Source organism: Gorilla gorilla, chromosome 12, assembly GCF_029281585.2.
Source record: "Gorilla gorilla gorilla isolate KB3781 chromosome 12, NHGRI_mGorGor1-v2.1_pri, whole genome shotgun sequence".
NCBI lineage: Eukaryota > Metazoa > Chordata > Mammalia > Primates > Hominidae > Gorilla > Gorilla gorilla.
In genome coordinates this window covers 130,598,482-130,615,223 of record NC_073236.2, presented here as the reverse complement: position 1 = coordinate 130,615,223, position 16,742 = coordinate 130,598,482, and the positions used below count along the sequence as shown (strand labels likewise).

Sequence of the window (16,742 nt, the reverse complement as noted above, 5' to 3'; positions counted from 1 at the left end):
CCGTCCCCAACACACACACGTCTTTTCTCATTCGCACCCAGCATTCGCTCGTGTGCCTTTGCAGCAGACAGAAGACTCTGCCTTTGTTTCCCCTGCTTGGAGCTTGCTGTGGAGACTGGGGCCTGGGGCCCGGAGCACCAACCCCAGTACAGTCCAGCTTATGGGTGGAGCCGTGATTGAGAGTCAGAAGTGGGGGTTTCCTTTTATTCTAGGCTTTCGACGTAATTCTGTCATTGAATGTTTTGAAATATTTTTTCTTCACTGCAATGATTGTCTTTTTACAAACTTTCTAGCATAACAATATAAGATTGTTACTGTGAAATATATACAGACCTAGACTTTTCATTAGTCCTCTATTCATTTGTAAGATGAAATTGTTACAAAGAATGTATGACTGAATAAGGCACAGTACATGCACCGGCCAGGTTTTAGGTGGAGGTGAATCATTATCAAATGTTCTCTCTAATGTCCTTGCTGTCCTTACTTTAGATTCACAAGGAAGCTGAATAAGAATCTCCTTTTGTTTTTGTTTTTTAGATTCAGAATATGAACAACATAATCTCCTTCCCTTTGGACAGTTTGCTGAAGGGGGACCTGAAAGGAGTGAAAGGGGTATGACATTGACACTGTGACACCGGGGGCAGCTTTTAGACCATGCAGAGCCACAGTAGCTTGGCCTGCCGGGCAGCAGCCACGCCAGTACGTTCTCATTGGGACGATAGGATGGCTCTTTTATCTCAGCTTCCTCTGATTTGCCATCTTGGGACCACCTTTCAGCCAAAAAGGTGGTGACTTCTGGCCTTTCTGGCCGTCCTGTTGGCACAACAAACTTGGTGAGGGGAGGAGACTGGGAAGGGAAAGAAAACTGCTATTTTGGAAAAAGTAAAGAGTTTCGGTCTCTCCAGGGAGCAGGGAAACCTGTGGGAGGAGTCGGGCTTTCTAGCTGGCACGTTGCCCATTTAGCACTGGGAAAGGATCCTAGCAAGGGTGTATTTTCCTGCTGGGAAGGTCGCAGTCGTCAGGCATGAGCCGACTTTGTCTCTCTGTCCTTCAGAGGATGTTGGCTGTTTAGGACATGCCTAGCCACCATAAGCACGCAGGCCGGGAGCTGTTTAAGGGGGCAGCAGACGGGGCTGGAGGGGCGTTTGCTCATGAGCACGCAGGCCAGGAGCTGTTTCGGGGGCAGCGGACAGGGCTAGAGGCGCGTTTGCTGGGCAGCGCGCTGCCCCTGCGCATCGCCAGCCCTGACAGACGTGCGCCACGGAAGGGACGTGATTGTGGCTGCCTTCTCGGGAGACTCAAATTCTTTGGATCTGCACACGATTCCTGGGTCCCACCAGGGATGACTGGAAACCCAGTCTGACCCATCTCCAGGACCTCTACAGAGGCCTCTCAGGGTCTCCTTCACAGAGTGTGCCCGGAGAGAGCTGTTCAGACACCTTCCCCATCGAGCCTTCAGGGGCTTGGAGAACAGGTCAGCGGAGTTAGCCCAACTCACGGGTGGGAAGGCATCCCAGGCAGAGGAAAGGCGCAGGTGCGCACGGGGAGCAGGGCTCAGTGCTGCATGTCAGGCTGCTAGGGCGCGGGAGGAGCCAGTTCATGCAGGGACTTGTATGCCAGGCTGTGGCACTTGGGCCTTACCTGAGGCCATTGAAAAGCCAAAAAGTAGCCAACAACAACAACAAAAAGATATCTGTCTCCCTGAAGAACCCCTTTGAAGGAGCATAAATAGGTGAGGACCATTCAATAGAGTTTCCAGTGGCTCAGTAGTTTTTGAGGCAGGCTTTACCAGAGTGTATGAAGTCCTGAATTGCACACGGAAGAGCAGTAAGAGACCCTAGGAGGATGTGGCGGCCTTTCTATTCCTGTCGTTGGGCTTAAAGCAGGGTTAGATGTGATGAGATTCATCTATCAATTAGAGTTCCTTTCTTTTAGAGAGACATTCTGAAGTATTTGCAGATGAAAGGTTGTCTTTCAGGATTTACTTTCAGATTAGGCCCAGGGCAGGGAGTAGGGCACAGGTGACACAAGGTGGCCCAGGAGTGTCATAACTGGGTGGCAGCACCTTGCTTTTGTGTACATTTAGTATATTCTATATTATTTTAAGAGAAAGAAAGGAAATGCCACCACTAGTCTACTTAAAAGCATGTACTCTTGGTTCTTTATTTTTCGTGGATTACATACGTCATTTATTGCAGAAATTAATGCTCCTTTCAGGGCTAGTACAGGAATAAGTAAGTTTATCTTGCACAGAAGCGAATGATTAGTCTTGCCTAATTTATTATTCTTTGTTTACAGGATCTGAAAAAGCCTTTTGATAAGGCTTGGAAGGACTATGAAACAAAAATGTGAGTGTTCTCGTTTTTAAAATTACGTATAGGTAATTTGGGATTTCAAATTTAAACCAACCTCGTATTGCTTAAAGGGATTGTCTAAATAAACCTTAATCCAGAAAAGAATTTTTATCAGCCATGTTGCTGTGGTTCATTTTGATGACAGATGTGTTTGGTGATGCTGTCTTCTTCTTTTAATCTGTTTTCTCCTGTTCCTTTGTCTAAGATGTCATAGTGGTTATAGGATGTTATTTTCAGGAAAGTTCATTGAGGGAAGTTAAGACCATTTTCTCTTAGGAGGTATTTCTTTCTGTTTTTGTTTTTAAACACTTTGTCCATTCCGTTACTGTTTTGGATAGCAGGGCAGTTTTCAGACTTCGTCCTCCTGGTGATTTGTGAAAGCTACTTAGCTTTGTATCTGTGTTTCTCTGAAATACCAGTTCCCTTGGTTTTAGAAAGAGGGTTCAATACCTGTCTCCTTCAGATTCATCTGCCAAAAAATAACCTGAAGAATGGAGAATTGATTCCTGGATGTGAAGTACAGTTTCTACAAGAAGTAGAATTGGTTTCCTGACCCGAAGTCAACCAATAGACAAGACTCTGTTGGTTGACTTCAGGCAGTTGTAACTTCCCCAATCACAGTTTCTCATCCCTAGAGTAGAGAGAGTCGAGCTACAGGGAATTGATCAAGCAAGTAATTATCGGGGGAATAATGGCTTCAGTTATTTTAAATACTGGAAAGATATGAAATGTGGTGTTTACTTTGTAATCTCTGTGTCTTGGAGTGCTCTGAATGGAAATAGAAACTTCCATTTGAAGCTATCTGTTAAACTAAAAGGTGTTATGAGGAAGTCATTTCAAATCTAAGTACAAGTATTTCATTAGATTGTTTAAAAAAAAAATAGCTCAGGATATCTTTCCAGTGGTGAAGGATCACAAAGCTCAAATCAGTGAGCCCCACACCTTTGATACTCCTTCTATCCATGGGAATCTTACATTTCCATACCCGAGGTTGCTTGGCCCCGAGTTCTGGAGTTTCATTGATGGTGTACATTCATTCAGAAGCACAGGCAGAGTGTTGACCAGAGAACCCTGCAGGTCCATTCAGCCCAGGGAGGCCCCCACCCAGGATCCCTGGTCCGTCAGCATCCTTTATTTGTGTGCCAGTTGGGTGAAATAAATGGGAAGGGACCAGTGGATTCCTGCTTTGCAGAGGGAAAACCAAGAGTCAGTGGTTTCTGCTGGTCAGCCAGTAAGAGTAATTGAGCCAGGCCAGGAAGCAGCTTTTCCACTTCACTCAGCCTCACTTGCTGCCCCTCTCTGTGGCTGATAGGAAATGGTCCTGTGTGTGACTAGACCAAGGGCAGAAAGGGCTTTCTGAAGAAGAGTGCCTGAGAGAGTCATCTCGTTCTGAAAAGAAAAGGTTTGGAAGAAGGATAACATCAAATTCTGTAAAATCGAGACACACATGGGTAGGATGGGGACAGAATTCCTCACAGAACTCTAGAATTTAGGAGGAGGGAGCAGCACCCTTTAAACTTGAAGTAATCGTAGGATAAATAAAGGAAGTAATTCTTTATTAATGTGGGAGATTCATGTATCCCAAGAGGTTTTGTGATATGTAACAACCATAATAGGTTTTAGATGTCTTTAAAATTCCTGGGCAATAGTCCCATACCTGATTATTAAGAGAAATGACCAGTGTCTGGACGGTCTCTTGCCTGTGAAGGAGTGTCAGGGACACCTTGGAGTTATATAATTCTAGTCCCAGGGACCCTCCAGTCACACTCCCTCCCGGATGCATAAACTCATTAAACAACAACATCCCTCCCAAAGGGTCTCCTGTGTGTTTATTTTTCACTCATTCACTCCTTCAAATTATTGAGAACCTACACAGTGCAGGACACACAGAGAAATCACATTTCTTGCCTCCTCTTAAACACTCTAGTCCTCCTTGCCCTAATGACAGGGAGCCCTCTGGAACTCTGAGTCGCCCATTTCATCACTGGATGCCTTTGAAAGAACATGCTACTTGGGTCTTCCGGTGTCTACTTCAGGCTCTGCAGAAAGAGCTGCTTCCCTTGTCTTCATGGCAGCCCTTTCTGTTTTTTGAGTGCTTTCTGTTGGTTTTGTTTAGTCTCCTTTTCTCCAGAATAAAAACTCACGGCTATTTCAAGCCCACTTTAGCAGACATGATTTTGTGGCTCTTTTTTACCCTGGTGGCTCTTCTTTGGATGTGCTCATTGGTCAGTTTTTACCCTGAACTGCACACTCGACACTTAGGTAATACAGGTTAGGCACGAGATGAATGTAGAAAGGATAACTAAGCCGATAGCATGGAAAGGTGGTTCGTCGTCTTCTACAGTGATGAGCGGTGTTGTAGGTCAAGGCAGAGAGCTGGCCTGGCTTCACTGAGTGAGGAGGTGATGACAGAGACGAGGGAGGAAGTCCAGGAAGAGAAACAGTGGGTAGGGAAGAGTCAGACGGTGCCCTTGGGTTACTAGAGGGCAGGCAGGCTCTGAATGCTGATGCCAAAGGAACCCTCCAAGCCCTGTGCAGACTTCCCACCTTCTCTGACCCATACCTGACTCAAAGCAGGTGCCTAGGAAATACTTGTTGAATAAGTGGGAAGACCCGGTTTGACATCTTCATGAGGACACCCATTTTCCTTTTGAGGGAGTTGAGAGGCTGCCTGTGCTGAAACCTGTGGCGAGCGTTAGTCTCGCCAGGCTGGGTACTGGGGTGGCTTCAAGGCTGTCCCGTTGAGTTCCGTGCCAACAGGCATCTTGATTTATCCTTGCTTTCACACGTAGAACCAAGATAGAAAAGGAGAAAAAGGAACACGCCAAGCTCCATGGGATGATTCGGACTGAAATAAGCGGAGCGGAAATTGCCGAAGAGATGGAAAAGGAGAGGCGCTTCTTCCAGCTACAGATGTGCGAGGTAAGGCGGTGGTGAAGGCAGGTCCTACAGCCCAGGCTGTGCCGGCTCTGCCCTCACTTGTGGGAGCGTCTCACCGGTACCAGCGGCTTCAGAGAAAACACCACATGCATTACTGGACTCCCTTTGCCCCTGTGTTGACATTTCTTTTACTAGGGAAGTGTTAGCCTCCTGGAGGGTAGAATTAGGTTACTTTAACACCAACATTTTCTTAAAAGTAGAGAAAAACCACTAAATGTCTAGAATGTTCTTTCTGGCCTCACATACGTACTCTTGCTAAAATATTTATTCCTTGGGTGTATTTAAATGAGATCTCTGAGTTCCCTTGTACCAATGGAGTCAGTGACTGGCTGGTGGGCGGGTGAGAAGTCAGCTGAAAACAATATACAGCGATGACAGACCATGGCCTGTGTCAGTGTCTGCGAGTGGATGGGAAGTCAAGTCACCTGTTTTGACTTCCTGCTAGACCTCACCTGCTCAGGCGGGGGCACTCATCTAGCCCGAAGGCCCAGGTGGCCTGGGGAGTGCCTCTCTGCTCCACTCCATCCCACCTGCAGCCTCAGCCCTTCCCTTAGTGAGGGGGAGACAGCAGGATGGACACTCTCAGAGCATTTCTCTGAGATCAGAGACCATGGATTATGAAGGCCTTTGCTCACAGATTTTTTATTTTTGTGCCTTGCTTGCCAGGTACGTGTATACAAATGGCACATGGAAACAGCTGCCACCTCTGCCTGGGGTTGATTCCTCCTGGCAGTGCCAGCGAAGCTCCCTTGCACTGGATGGTATTTGTTTCCCTCTCATAGCGGTGCAAACTTAGGTTTCAAATGTACAAAATGCATGGGTGATGTTTGTGACAGGCACTGAAACTGGCATTGGCCAGCTCTTAATTCCCTCTAAGCAATCAACAACAAAGCTAATCCAGAAGGTACTTTCTGATTTTGGAATGTATGTTTGTTAATTGTAGCAGGAGCTTAATCCTTATAAATACATATATCTTAGAAATGTATTTAAATGAGTTTTTATTCCCAGAGAAGACTCTTAAGTGGTCAGCAGAGAGGAATCAGTCCCAGGAATCAGGGTGGCAGTTGAAAGTTAAGTCCATTTTGTCTAATGTTAGAATATCTACTTATCTTAGCCTGTTTTCTGTTGCTATAACTGAATACCTGAGAATGGGTAATTTATAAAGAAAAAGAAATTTCCCAGTTCTGGAGGCTGCCAAGTCCAAGGTTGAGGGGCTGCATCTGGTGAGGACCTTCTTGCTAGTGGGCACTCTGCAGAGTCCTAAGTCAGTGCAGGACATCACATGGTGGGGGCCTCAAAAGAGACAGCCAAACTGGCTTTTTAATAGCAGACCCACTCTTCTCCTAACTGTACCACTCCCTCAGTAATCCATGAATGGATTAATCCACTCATGCAGTCACCTCCCAAAGGTTCTACCACTCAACACTGCTGCATTGGGGACCGAGTTTCCAACATGTGAACTTTTAGGGGACACATTGAAACCATATCACCACTCCAGCTCTTTTGGTTACTATTTGCACCCTTTTACATTCAACCTGTGAATCTGAAGTGTATCACTTATAGATAATATATATAGCTGGATCATGTTTTTCTTATCAGTTTGACAATCTCTGCCTTTCGATTGGATTGTTTAATCCATTAACGTTGAATGTTACTATTGATATGATTGGATTTACTTCTGTTATTTTACTTCTTTTTATGTCTGTCTCGTGTCTTTTGCTCCTTGATTCCTCCTTTACCGCCTTGTTTTTCATTGAGAGAACGTTTAGAGATATTCACTAGATGAAAAACAAGCAAATATTTTTAAATATTCACTTGATGAAATGAATTCTCAAGATAAAGCCTTTAATTAAACTTAAAGGGTTCTTATAGACAGGAGAATGGATGTTTTTATACACATTTTTTTGTAAACACATATCATGTGTAGTATAAGAGGTTGCATTCTCAAAAGAAAAACACATATCATGTATAATACCACCTTCCTGGCCTACCTCATAGAGTGGCAGAGAAATCAGCGAGACAGCATGAGACAGGGACTAGGAAACTGCTGTGTGTTATACAAGCACAAAGTATTGGTTTTTGTTTTTGTTTTTTTCCTCAATCCTCCTTCTGTAAGGGTATTGTTTCTAATTAAGTACTGTAGTAGCATTTTACAAACAATCAGGGTGAAATTAAGTAGTAGTGTTTTACAAAGAATGAATTTGGAAAGGGGTGTTTGTGTTCAGGTCATGCTCTTTTTGGTTAGTAAAGTAGATATCTATTTACCTAAACACTTTAAGACTACTTAAAATGCTTACTGAATTTTGACATTCAAGTAGTATGTGAAGGTCATAGCCATGACTTGAGGAGTAATTGGTTCCCCACTTGGCTCTGTTGTTGCTTCCTGTGGTATGCACCTTGCACTGGTTACTTCTTCTCTTCTGTATCCAGGTGAATTGATCCTGTGAACTGACTAAGTCATTTATTTTAATGGAAATACACTGTGTAGATGATGCCTCTAAGTCATAGACTTGAGCCATCTTTTGAGCAGTCCTCAGGTAGTGCTGGGTCCTGGCTCTGCAGAGCTGGCACTTGGAGGGGTCAGGCACTAATGTTTCACAGTTGAGTGAGAGCTGTACTATATGCATGCATAATAAAAGCAGAGGTGGGCTTATCTAACAGTAAACTCAGTTTTCACAGGAGAAGACATCTGATGAAGAGTGTAGAAGTTGGCCAGATAGTCATGGGCCGTGAAGGCCTTTCTTTCCATGGGTGAGAAAGATCATTTGAAAAACAGTTCCTTGAGAATCCAACTCTGAAGTGAATTAGATTGCCTCCATTAAAATCATGTTAAAAGGCCGGGCAGGGTGGCTCACACCTGCAATCCCAGCACTTTGGGAGGCTGAGGTGGGAGGATTCCTTGAGCCCAGGAGTTCAAGACCAGCCTGGGCAACATGGTGAGACCTTGTCTCTACAAAAAACAAAAACAAACAAACAAACAAACATGACTTTAAAATTATTTGACTGTTTCCCCAAACTGAAGTTCTCAAGCTTTAAGTGCTTGCTGTTGTTTAGGTGTTTAAAATTTGAGTTGCCCAGGATCTAATCCAGAAGAGTGGCTTTCAGGCTTTTATTTTAAAGCTATGGAGCCCTTTTTTCAAAATTCATTTAATAAAGAAATTCAGTATGTCAAATAGGTAGTACAGACCTTCTGTGAGCGGAGAAGGCGTGAGAGATCCTCTGTTGCTGATTGTAAAAATAGTATATACTTTTTAAGAAAATTGGTTAATATAAGAAAATATATATAAAAGGAATTAAAAATCACCCCCAAATTTTACTTATCCAAAGATAACCACTTTGACATTTAACTAAACATCTTTATATGTCCCTATGTATACATTCAAAAAAAAATCGTATAAGTAGATCTTTCTCTGCTGATGCTTTATAACCTATTTTCACTCTCTAGTATGTTGATGTCCATGTCAGAAATTTTGGGTTTTATTGGCTTAGTGGCTGCACATTATTTTCTGTATGGATGCACCATATGTTAATTTCCCACTCATTAGGTTTGGACTGTTGCCATTGTTTACTTTTATAAACAGGATAGCAGTGTATCTTCTTTTCTGTTCATCTTTGTAAACTTTTGTGGTTATCTTCTTAGAATAAATTCCTAGGAGTAGAATTTCTAGGTCAAAATGTACATACGTTTAAAAATTTGATACATTACCAAATATTTAATATCAAAAAGAAAGGGAAAGAAGGACCTATAGGTGGTTGTTACAGGCAGAAGGACAATTTGTAGGTTACAGTTTCACAGCAGCTTTCCACCTCTTCCTTGGGCTGCAGAGAGACCTCAGCCAGCAAATGAACTTGGGTACCCCTACCCCACCCCCACCCATCCTTTACAGCTGAGAGCCAGAGCATGAATCAGCAGCTTTTCCAGGGGACATTCCATTTCAGAGATCATCTCCTGACAGCGGAGGGGATGGGGACTCATGAAGTCCTTCTATTTCCTGACACTGGTTTTGTAGCTCCCTGAGGCTTTCTGATAGCTTCGTGGTCACTAATGAATTCTCCAAGTTAAAAATAGCTTTAATTCATTTCAATTAAACTTTGTTTTTTTCCAACAATCACATTATTTTACTTGTAAGGGAAATGTCTCAGGACGAGAGACATGATGCCAAGCATCTCAGCTACAATACGTTAGCAGTTCTTGTTCCTAAAGTAAGGGACCTTGGGCAGGAGTATGTTTGAGATGGTTAGAAATCCCATTTATTTGAACCATCCATAGTCTTCCATGCAGCTAGAGTGAAGATTTCTCCTAGCAGGCCAAGATAGACTGTCTTATTATTAGGAATTTTTGGCACTTCAATATTTAATTATCTGACCGTCAGATAATTCATATGGCCCCAAAATAAAGAAACGGTTATGGAATCCAGGCGATACTAAGTGTCGATCACGCGCTCTACGCATTGTAAAAGATGCCAAAGAAGTAGAAGAAATCATCTCAGTCCTCAGAAGCTCCTTTTAAACTCGTATTCTGCTTACTTCCGTGACATTTCCTTTTCATTTTTCAACAGTATCTGCTGAAGGTCAACGAAATCAAGATTAAAAAGGGAGTAGATTTACTTCAGAATCTGATCAAATATTTTCATGCCCAATGCAAGTAAGTTCTTCTCTGTTATGTTATCTTAAATGTTTGTTCATGTGTGGCAACTTCTGGTAGATCTATAGATAGCTCATAGGAAATAAACACCACTTAGAAGTCTATAGTAAAGGGAATGAGGTGCTGACTCATGCGACAACACGGGTAAACATTGAGAACACGTTCAGTGAAGGAAGCCAGACCCAAGAGGCCATGTACTGTATGATCCCATTTGTTTGGAAGGTCAGGAATAAGTACATCCACAGAGACAGAAGGCAGGTGAGTGATTGCCGCAGCTTGGAGGAAGAAGGAAATGGGAAATGGCTGCTAACGGGTATAGGGTTTCTTTGTGGGATATTGAAAATATTCCAGAAGTGAGTGCTAATGATTGCACAACTTTGTGAATTTACTAAAAATCACTTTAAAAGGATGAATTTTATGGCTTTATGGCTTAGGGATTATATCTTAATTAAAAATAAAAGCATATATACAACATAAAAAATCTGTAGTAATTGCCAGATATATTTATTTTTGGCTCTTTTTGTAGAGGGACAAACTCATTTGACCTGTTCCGCAACTCTCAGATGTTTGTTAAAAGAGAAATGATACGATGTTAATGCAGTGTTTTAAAATAAGAAAACACTTTTATATATTATCCTGTGGAGCCAATGACTGTGATGAGCAAAGGAAGATGTTAGTAGAGGAGAAGGAGAGGATTCCACATGCAGGGGCTGCTCAAGTACTCAGCTTTGCCATCTATGTCAGTACTTCAGTCTGACCCACGTCTCTGACCTGGCTTCTGCTCCTCGACCCCCAGTCACTGATATAGACAGGCCTCTGGCTCCTTCACTCACCCACCCAACACACTTTTACTGAGCGCGTGTCAGGTGCTGGACCAGAGGCGAGAGACACAGTGATGTACAGTGCTGGCATAGTTCCTGCTCAAAGAGTCAAGTAGGGAAGTTAGACTGAAAGAGACAAATTTCTAATTAGATGTTTACAAAATTGTTTTAAAGTATAGGAATCTAAGAAAGAATATAATACAGGGACCTGATTTAGATAAAGATTTAGGGTAGAGTTTTTTGTTTTTTTGTTTTTCTATTTTGTTCCCTGATACAGTCTCCAACAGCCAGCACACAGTGCCCGGAACACAGTAGGTACTCGGCTGTTTCTTGAATGAGCTGCAGGCCTCTCTGAGGAGACATGGATCTGAGATCTAAAGTGTGAGTAGGAGCCGGCAGATAAGGAGTGGGGGAAGAACATTCCAGGTAGGGTCTAGGTCTTAAGGCAGGAAAAAGGCCAAGGTGACATAAGCTCAGTGAAAAAGGAGAGTGGCGTGAAACGAAACTGCATGGAAAAGCCTTAGGGATGTGGATGGCCCCAGACATCTTGCAAAAGTTTTTAGATTTTATCCCAAATATGTTGGGAAGCTCTTGAAGAGATTGAAGCAGAGGATCATTTGTATGCACTCCTGTGATCTGCCAGGCGCTATTAGGGGTTTTGGTGATGCAGTAAGGAGGAAAACAAAGTTCTTGCCTTCACGGACCCTGGGGTCTCATGGGGGAGGCAAGTAGGAAACACGAGCCAATATTTAACTGAGTTTATGAAAAGGCAAAACAGTGATGGGGAGAGAGACAGTGGTGTTGGTTAGAAGCAGCTTCAGGAAGCTTCTCGGCTGTAACAAGATTACTCTGCGTGTTGTGGAGAAGGAACCAAACAGGACAAGGGTGGATGTGGGCAATTGCTTGTGTACACAGCTCCTGTCCCTGTGCAGCCCAGAGATGACGATGGCCCAGCTGGCTTCGTGACAGCGGGAGTGGAAGGTGTGGACTGACAAGAAATCTTTTCCTTGTGGAATTGCCACGCCTGTCTGCTTACCTTCCCAGAGCAGGCTGTGCCACCAGCGACCTACCTTTGTACACAATTGTTTCTTTTCCTAGAAGGCCTCTTTCCTTTGTGCTCTCCCTGTCTTCTGTTCCTCCTAGGACCCAGCTTATGGATCATTCCTGCTTTGCGATGCTTCTTCCTTTTGGAATTCCTTTTCTTCCTCCTGCGTTGCCGCCACACCGTCTGCTTGTCTCCATGATGACATCTTCCTTGTGTCTCTGTGCCACTGAACTATACGCTCTTAAGGAAGGGGCCATGCCATTTATTTGTTTTATATCTACAGTGTGTGGCACATTTACCTGGCGCGTATTTGCAGCAGTGAATTGCACTGTGGAATTGAACTGAGTTCTGCTTTGGAATTCTTAATACGGCTTTGATGATGTTGCATTTCTAAAGCACTTGAGGTCAGGCGGCAAAGGAGGATGTGCTGAGTGGTTCATCCAAAGTTAAAAGAGAGCTTCAGCCATTTAAAAAAAAAAAAAAAAAGAGTGAAATCATGTCTTTTGCAGCAATAGGGATAGAACTGAAAGTCATTATCTTAAGTGAAACAAGCCAGCCGCAGAAAGACAAATATCGCATGTTCTCACTCCTAAGTGGATGCTAAGAAAGGCATACCCATGGATGTAGAGAGTAGAGTGACAGCGGAGTCTCAGGAGGGTGAAGGGAGTGGGGATGATAAGAAATTATTAATACTTAGTAGGTACAATGTATGTTATTCTGGTGATGGATACCCTAAAAGCCCTAAGTTGACCACCAGGCCTATAACAAAACTGCACTTGTACCCCATGAATTTATATTACAAAATTTAAAAAGAGAGCTCATCTGTACTTGGTGGAAAAGACCTTGCAATTATATAGTTTTCAAGATGAATTATTTTATGGAGACTCAAAATTCTTACTTTGTGATGAGCATGCAAATTACTTCTTCAGTTCTTATGTCAGGCAATTTAGGAAGTGGGTCGCTTCCTTGCTGATATTTTATTTTTAAGAAGAAGCTATTCTGGGATTTCCTTCCCCCGCCCCTTTATTTTGCCCGAACCAATCAGTTGGGTAGCAACAGACCGCTTGTGGAAAAGTGAAGTAGTTGGCCTTTTATGGACATGATCTCAGTAACCTTTAAAAATATGAATCTTCCATTACTTTGTTTTTGGATATGAGAGAGAGTGTGTACGCTGCCTGCTCTTCAAATCAGTCAGGCAGCTTTGACTTTCTCAATTCACATTCTGGAGGCTACAACATGGAGCGCGAGCAACTCAGCTGCAGAGTAAGAGCTCGCAGCCATGCGTGTTTCCACGTGTGGGAGCTCCTCTCATTCCCCCACCACACACGCCCAGTTTCCGCTTCTCGCCCCCAAGGGCACAGCTTTGCCTGCTGGGTGCTGTGCCCTGCTGGGCAGACGCGGGCCTCTGTACACTGCTGTGCTCCGCCAGGGTGAAGAGGCCCCTGTGTAAACCAGATTCCAGGGCTCAGGTTTGGCTGTTGACCCTTGGAACTACGTGGATATGTGTTATTTTGCTTTTTCTTCTCACTTTAAGTGTTCTTAAAGAATACTTCATGTTCTTTTATTTTTATTTCATTTAAGGGAGGAATTTTCATCTCTACCTCTTTCCTGGAATATCTTGAAAACTTGTCTTATTAGTCTTTGCTCCTGAACATTGAAGATCCTGTACTCTAGCGGAATCTAGAAGTAGGGCATTATAACATTATAAAATAAAGACGGCCATGGTTTGGCAAGGCACGGTGGCTCATGCCTGAAATCCCAGCACTTTGGGAGGCCAAGGGGGGCGGATCACCTGAGGTCAGGAGTTCAAGACCAGCCTGGCCAACATGGTGAAACCTGGTCTCTACTAAAAATACAAAAATTAGCCGGATGCGGTAGTGCACACCTGTAGTCCCGGCTACTCGGGAGACTGAGGCTGGAGAATCACTTGAACCCAGGAGGCGGAGGTTGCAGTGAGCTGAGATCATGCTGCTGCACCCCAGCCTGGGCGACAGAGCGATTTTTTTTTTTTTTTTCAAAAAAAATACAGCCATGGTTTGAAAGGTGGTGATGAGTGTTGAATTGACTTGTTCTTTGAGCCAATACCTGCTGGAAACCACTGTGACCAGCTGTTGCTCAGTGAACTTGGAATGCATGGTCAAGATAAGGCTCAGCCCCGGATGCTGCAGAAGCTTGCAGAGGAGGGAGGGGCGGATGTCACAGGCAGACCCCGTCAGCAGACACCGCATTGGAATGTGGTGGCGTGAAGGCTGCAGGAGGGGCCCTGGCACGGTGTGTGGGGCCCAGAGAAGAAAGGAGCTACTCTGCTTGGTGGGTTTGATAATTGCCTCTAAGTGGGCGTATTTTAAAGGATAGAAATACACCCCTTCTAGCCTGGTGAGGCAGGCTAGAAAATGTTTAATAGACAACAAAATTTGATTGGGTAATGTTGATGGTAAAAGTTCTGTGAAGCTTGGAAAAGTGTTAATGGGCTCAACTTAAGAAAATTTTCTTGGGCTATGTAGTTAGGACTGTCATGGGGACAGCAGCCAGCGGAGAAGGAATAGTGTTCCTTTTCTTGAAGCTTATCCTGACGCCAGGGCTGACTGCACTTTGAAGGGGTGTCTGGGTGCCAAGACACGCCTCAAGGAGGGTACAGGAAGGTCAGCACTTTGAAAAATCAGAGGGAGGAGATTTTCCAGGTAGGTGGATGGTGAAGATTGGCTGGGCTATTACAAAGATGAAATCTAAATCTAAATCCAAATTCATATTGTTATTACAAGTACACCATTCATCGTCATGCTGGAAACAGCGTCCTGATGAGAAGTCATCTGAGCACTTGATTCCACTACAGGGCTCATGCTCACGCACTCTCACTCTCGTTCTCTGTCTGACCGTAGGGAGAATTGCCAGGTTGCAAAGATTCTTGGAGCTGTACACCTGCTCCCTCTCCCTGGGTGGTTTTGCATTTATCACCTGTAATATTTTTCCTACTCCTTATCTTAGATCTTAGAGATCTCTGTCCTCCTATCTATTTCACAAGAATTTGAAGTGATTAAGAAAATAGTTACATAAAGAAAAACATGTAAATAAAATACAAGAATTAGATGAGTTCAGAAACATATTCTGTATTCAGAAAAAAACCTATTAAAATACAGGAACAAGAGTATAAAATAAAGAATTATGGGTCTGTCTAAAGGTGAATGAAAACATTCTAGCATCCTGACCTCTGTGACTCCTAATAAACACTGGTCAGAGTTCATGCCCCACGGCCTGTGTGTCCCTCTCCTTCCTCCTTGGAGTTGCTGCATTAAAGGCCACGCCGCAGTGTTTTCACGGCGCCTTCTGTGTGTGACGCATTTGGTCTGGGAAACACCCATAGAGCTACCGCTGAGTTTAAAAGAAGTAAACATCACCTCACATGACATATGTGAAACCCAGATCACTTTTTAAAGATAGTCTCCTTGGTATCTAATAAACTGGCTAAAGTTGGTGACAGTCCATCCTTCATTAAGTTATTCGTTCAATAAATGGCATGTGCTTGAAATACACCAAACTTTGCGGGTACTTTGTGCCTCCTAGAACTTCAGATCTAATGAGGGAATTCTGTTTTAAACAATCACACTAATGAACACATAATTGCAGTTACAGCAAGTGTTTTGAAGCAAAATACAGAATGCTCTGAGAAAGTATAAGAAGGCCTCTTATAGGGGGAATAACTTGTAGGGGATTATGGAAGGCCTCACTAACCGGGGATGTTTAACCTAAAACTTGAAGAATGAGTGGGAATCAGCCAGGTGAAGCAGACACACCTTAGGAGAAGGCTTTAGAGAGAAGAAACAGAATGCAGAGGGCCAGGGGCAGGAGAACCTGGTGGTCATGGAGGAAGGGAGAAAAGGCCGGTATGTCTGGAACTGAGTGAACGAAGAGGGTGGAATGGTGTGGATTGAGGCTGGAGCTGCAGGCTGGGGCCGCATCAGGCCTCATTACAGGTTAGAACTTTCTCCTTAGCTCATGGAAATGCCCGTTCTTCATTCCTCTCAAAAGGGTTACACACAGCACCCTCCAGAGGCAGCGCTGAACACCAGCCCATGGCTCCAGCAGAAAAACTTGTCCAGCCTCTGTTGTATTTCCTGAATCACTTGTTATAGGTGACCTCACAGCATTGAGTTCTCAGCCTTAAAATAAAAAATTCCTCTTGATATTTGATCTCAAGTTCTCTACCCACGGTTTCCTGCCCTGCAGATACAGTGTGGTCATCAAAGCTGCTTGGTTGGTTCTTTTCTGCATTATTTCTCTCTCTCTCTTTCTCCTTTTTTTTTTTTTTTTTTTTTTTTTTGAGAGACAGTCTCACTCTGTCGCCAGGCCAGAATGCAGTGGCATGATCTCGGCTCACTGCAACCTCCACCTCCCGGGTTCAAGCAATTCTTGTGCCTCAGCCTCCCGAGTAGTAGCTTTTTGTATTTGTTTTTGTTTTTTTTTTTTTTTTTGTATTTTTAATAGAGTATTTTTAGGGGCTCTGCTATGTTGGCCAGCTGGTCTGGAACTCCTGGTCTCTAGTGATCCTCCTGCTTTGGCCTCCCCAAGTCCCTCACCCTGGGATTATAGGCATGAGCCACCGCACCCGGCCTCTGCATTCCTTCTCTTTTCCATGTCGCGGTCGCCTGTTGCGGCACATTCTTCAGTGTCTTCCACTTGCGCCCCATGGCCTTTCTGGCTTCAGATGCAGAACCTCTCCCGTTATAAACTGAAAATCAAGGCCTCATTTTATATGGGTCGAGAAAAATCTCAAATACTTAAGCTTATTGCATTTCCTTTTCTGTTCGCTCCTGCTAATTTTGAGTGTCATTTTATTCTTGGTTTGCCTGATATTTTAAGGTTCTGTTCATACAGTCTTTTCCCCCAGGAGTTACATAATGACTTCAGTCACTTTAAAGAAGTTTTTTAATCCGTCTGAC

At 43.8% G+C, this 16,742-nt stretch overlaps 1 protein-coding gene across 5 annotated transcripts in view; it reads left to right on the top strand.

Annotated features, from left to right (window-relative positions):
* Window positions 1-16,742, top strand: part of ASAP2 (ArfGAP with SH3 domain, ankyrin repeat and PH domain 2) — a 198,836-nt gene that overhangs the window by 110,398 nt on the left and 71,696 nt on the right. For 4 of the 5 annotated variants that reach the window (XM_055377461.2, XM_004028808.5, XM_055377460.2 and 1 more), the window contains exons 4-7: window positions 538-612; window positions 2,299-2,348; window positions 5,147-5,276; window positions 9,854-9,939. In XM_055377461.2, the coding sequence (XP_055233436.2) occupies window positions 538-612; window positions 2,299-2,348; window positions 5,147-5,276; window positions 9,854-9,939 (341 nt within the window). The remainder of the gene's footprint in view (window positions 1-537; window positions 613-2,298; window positions 2,349-5,146; window positions 5,277-9,853; window positions 9,940-16,742) is intronic. The other variant, XM_055377459.2, reaches the window with a different exon arrangement.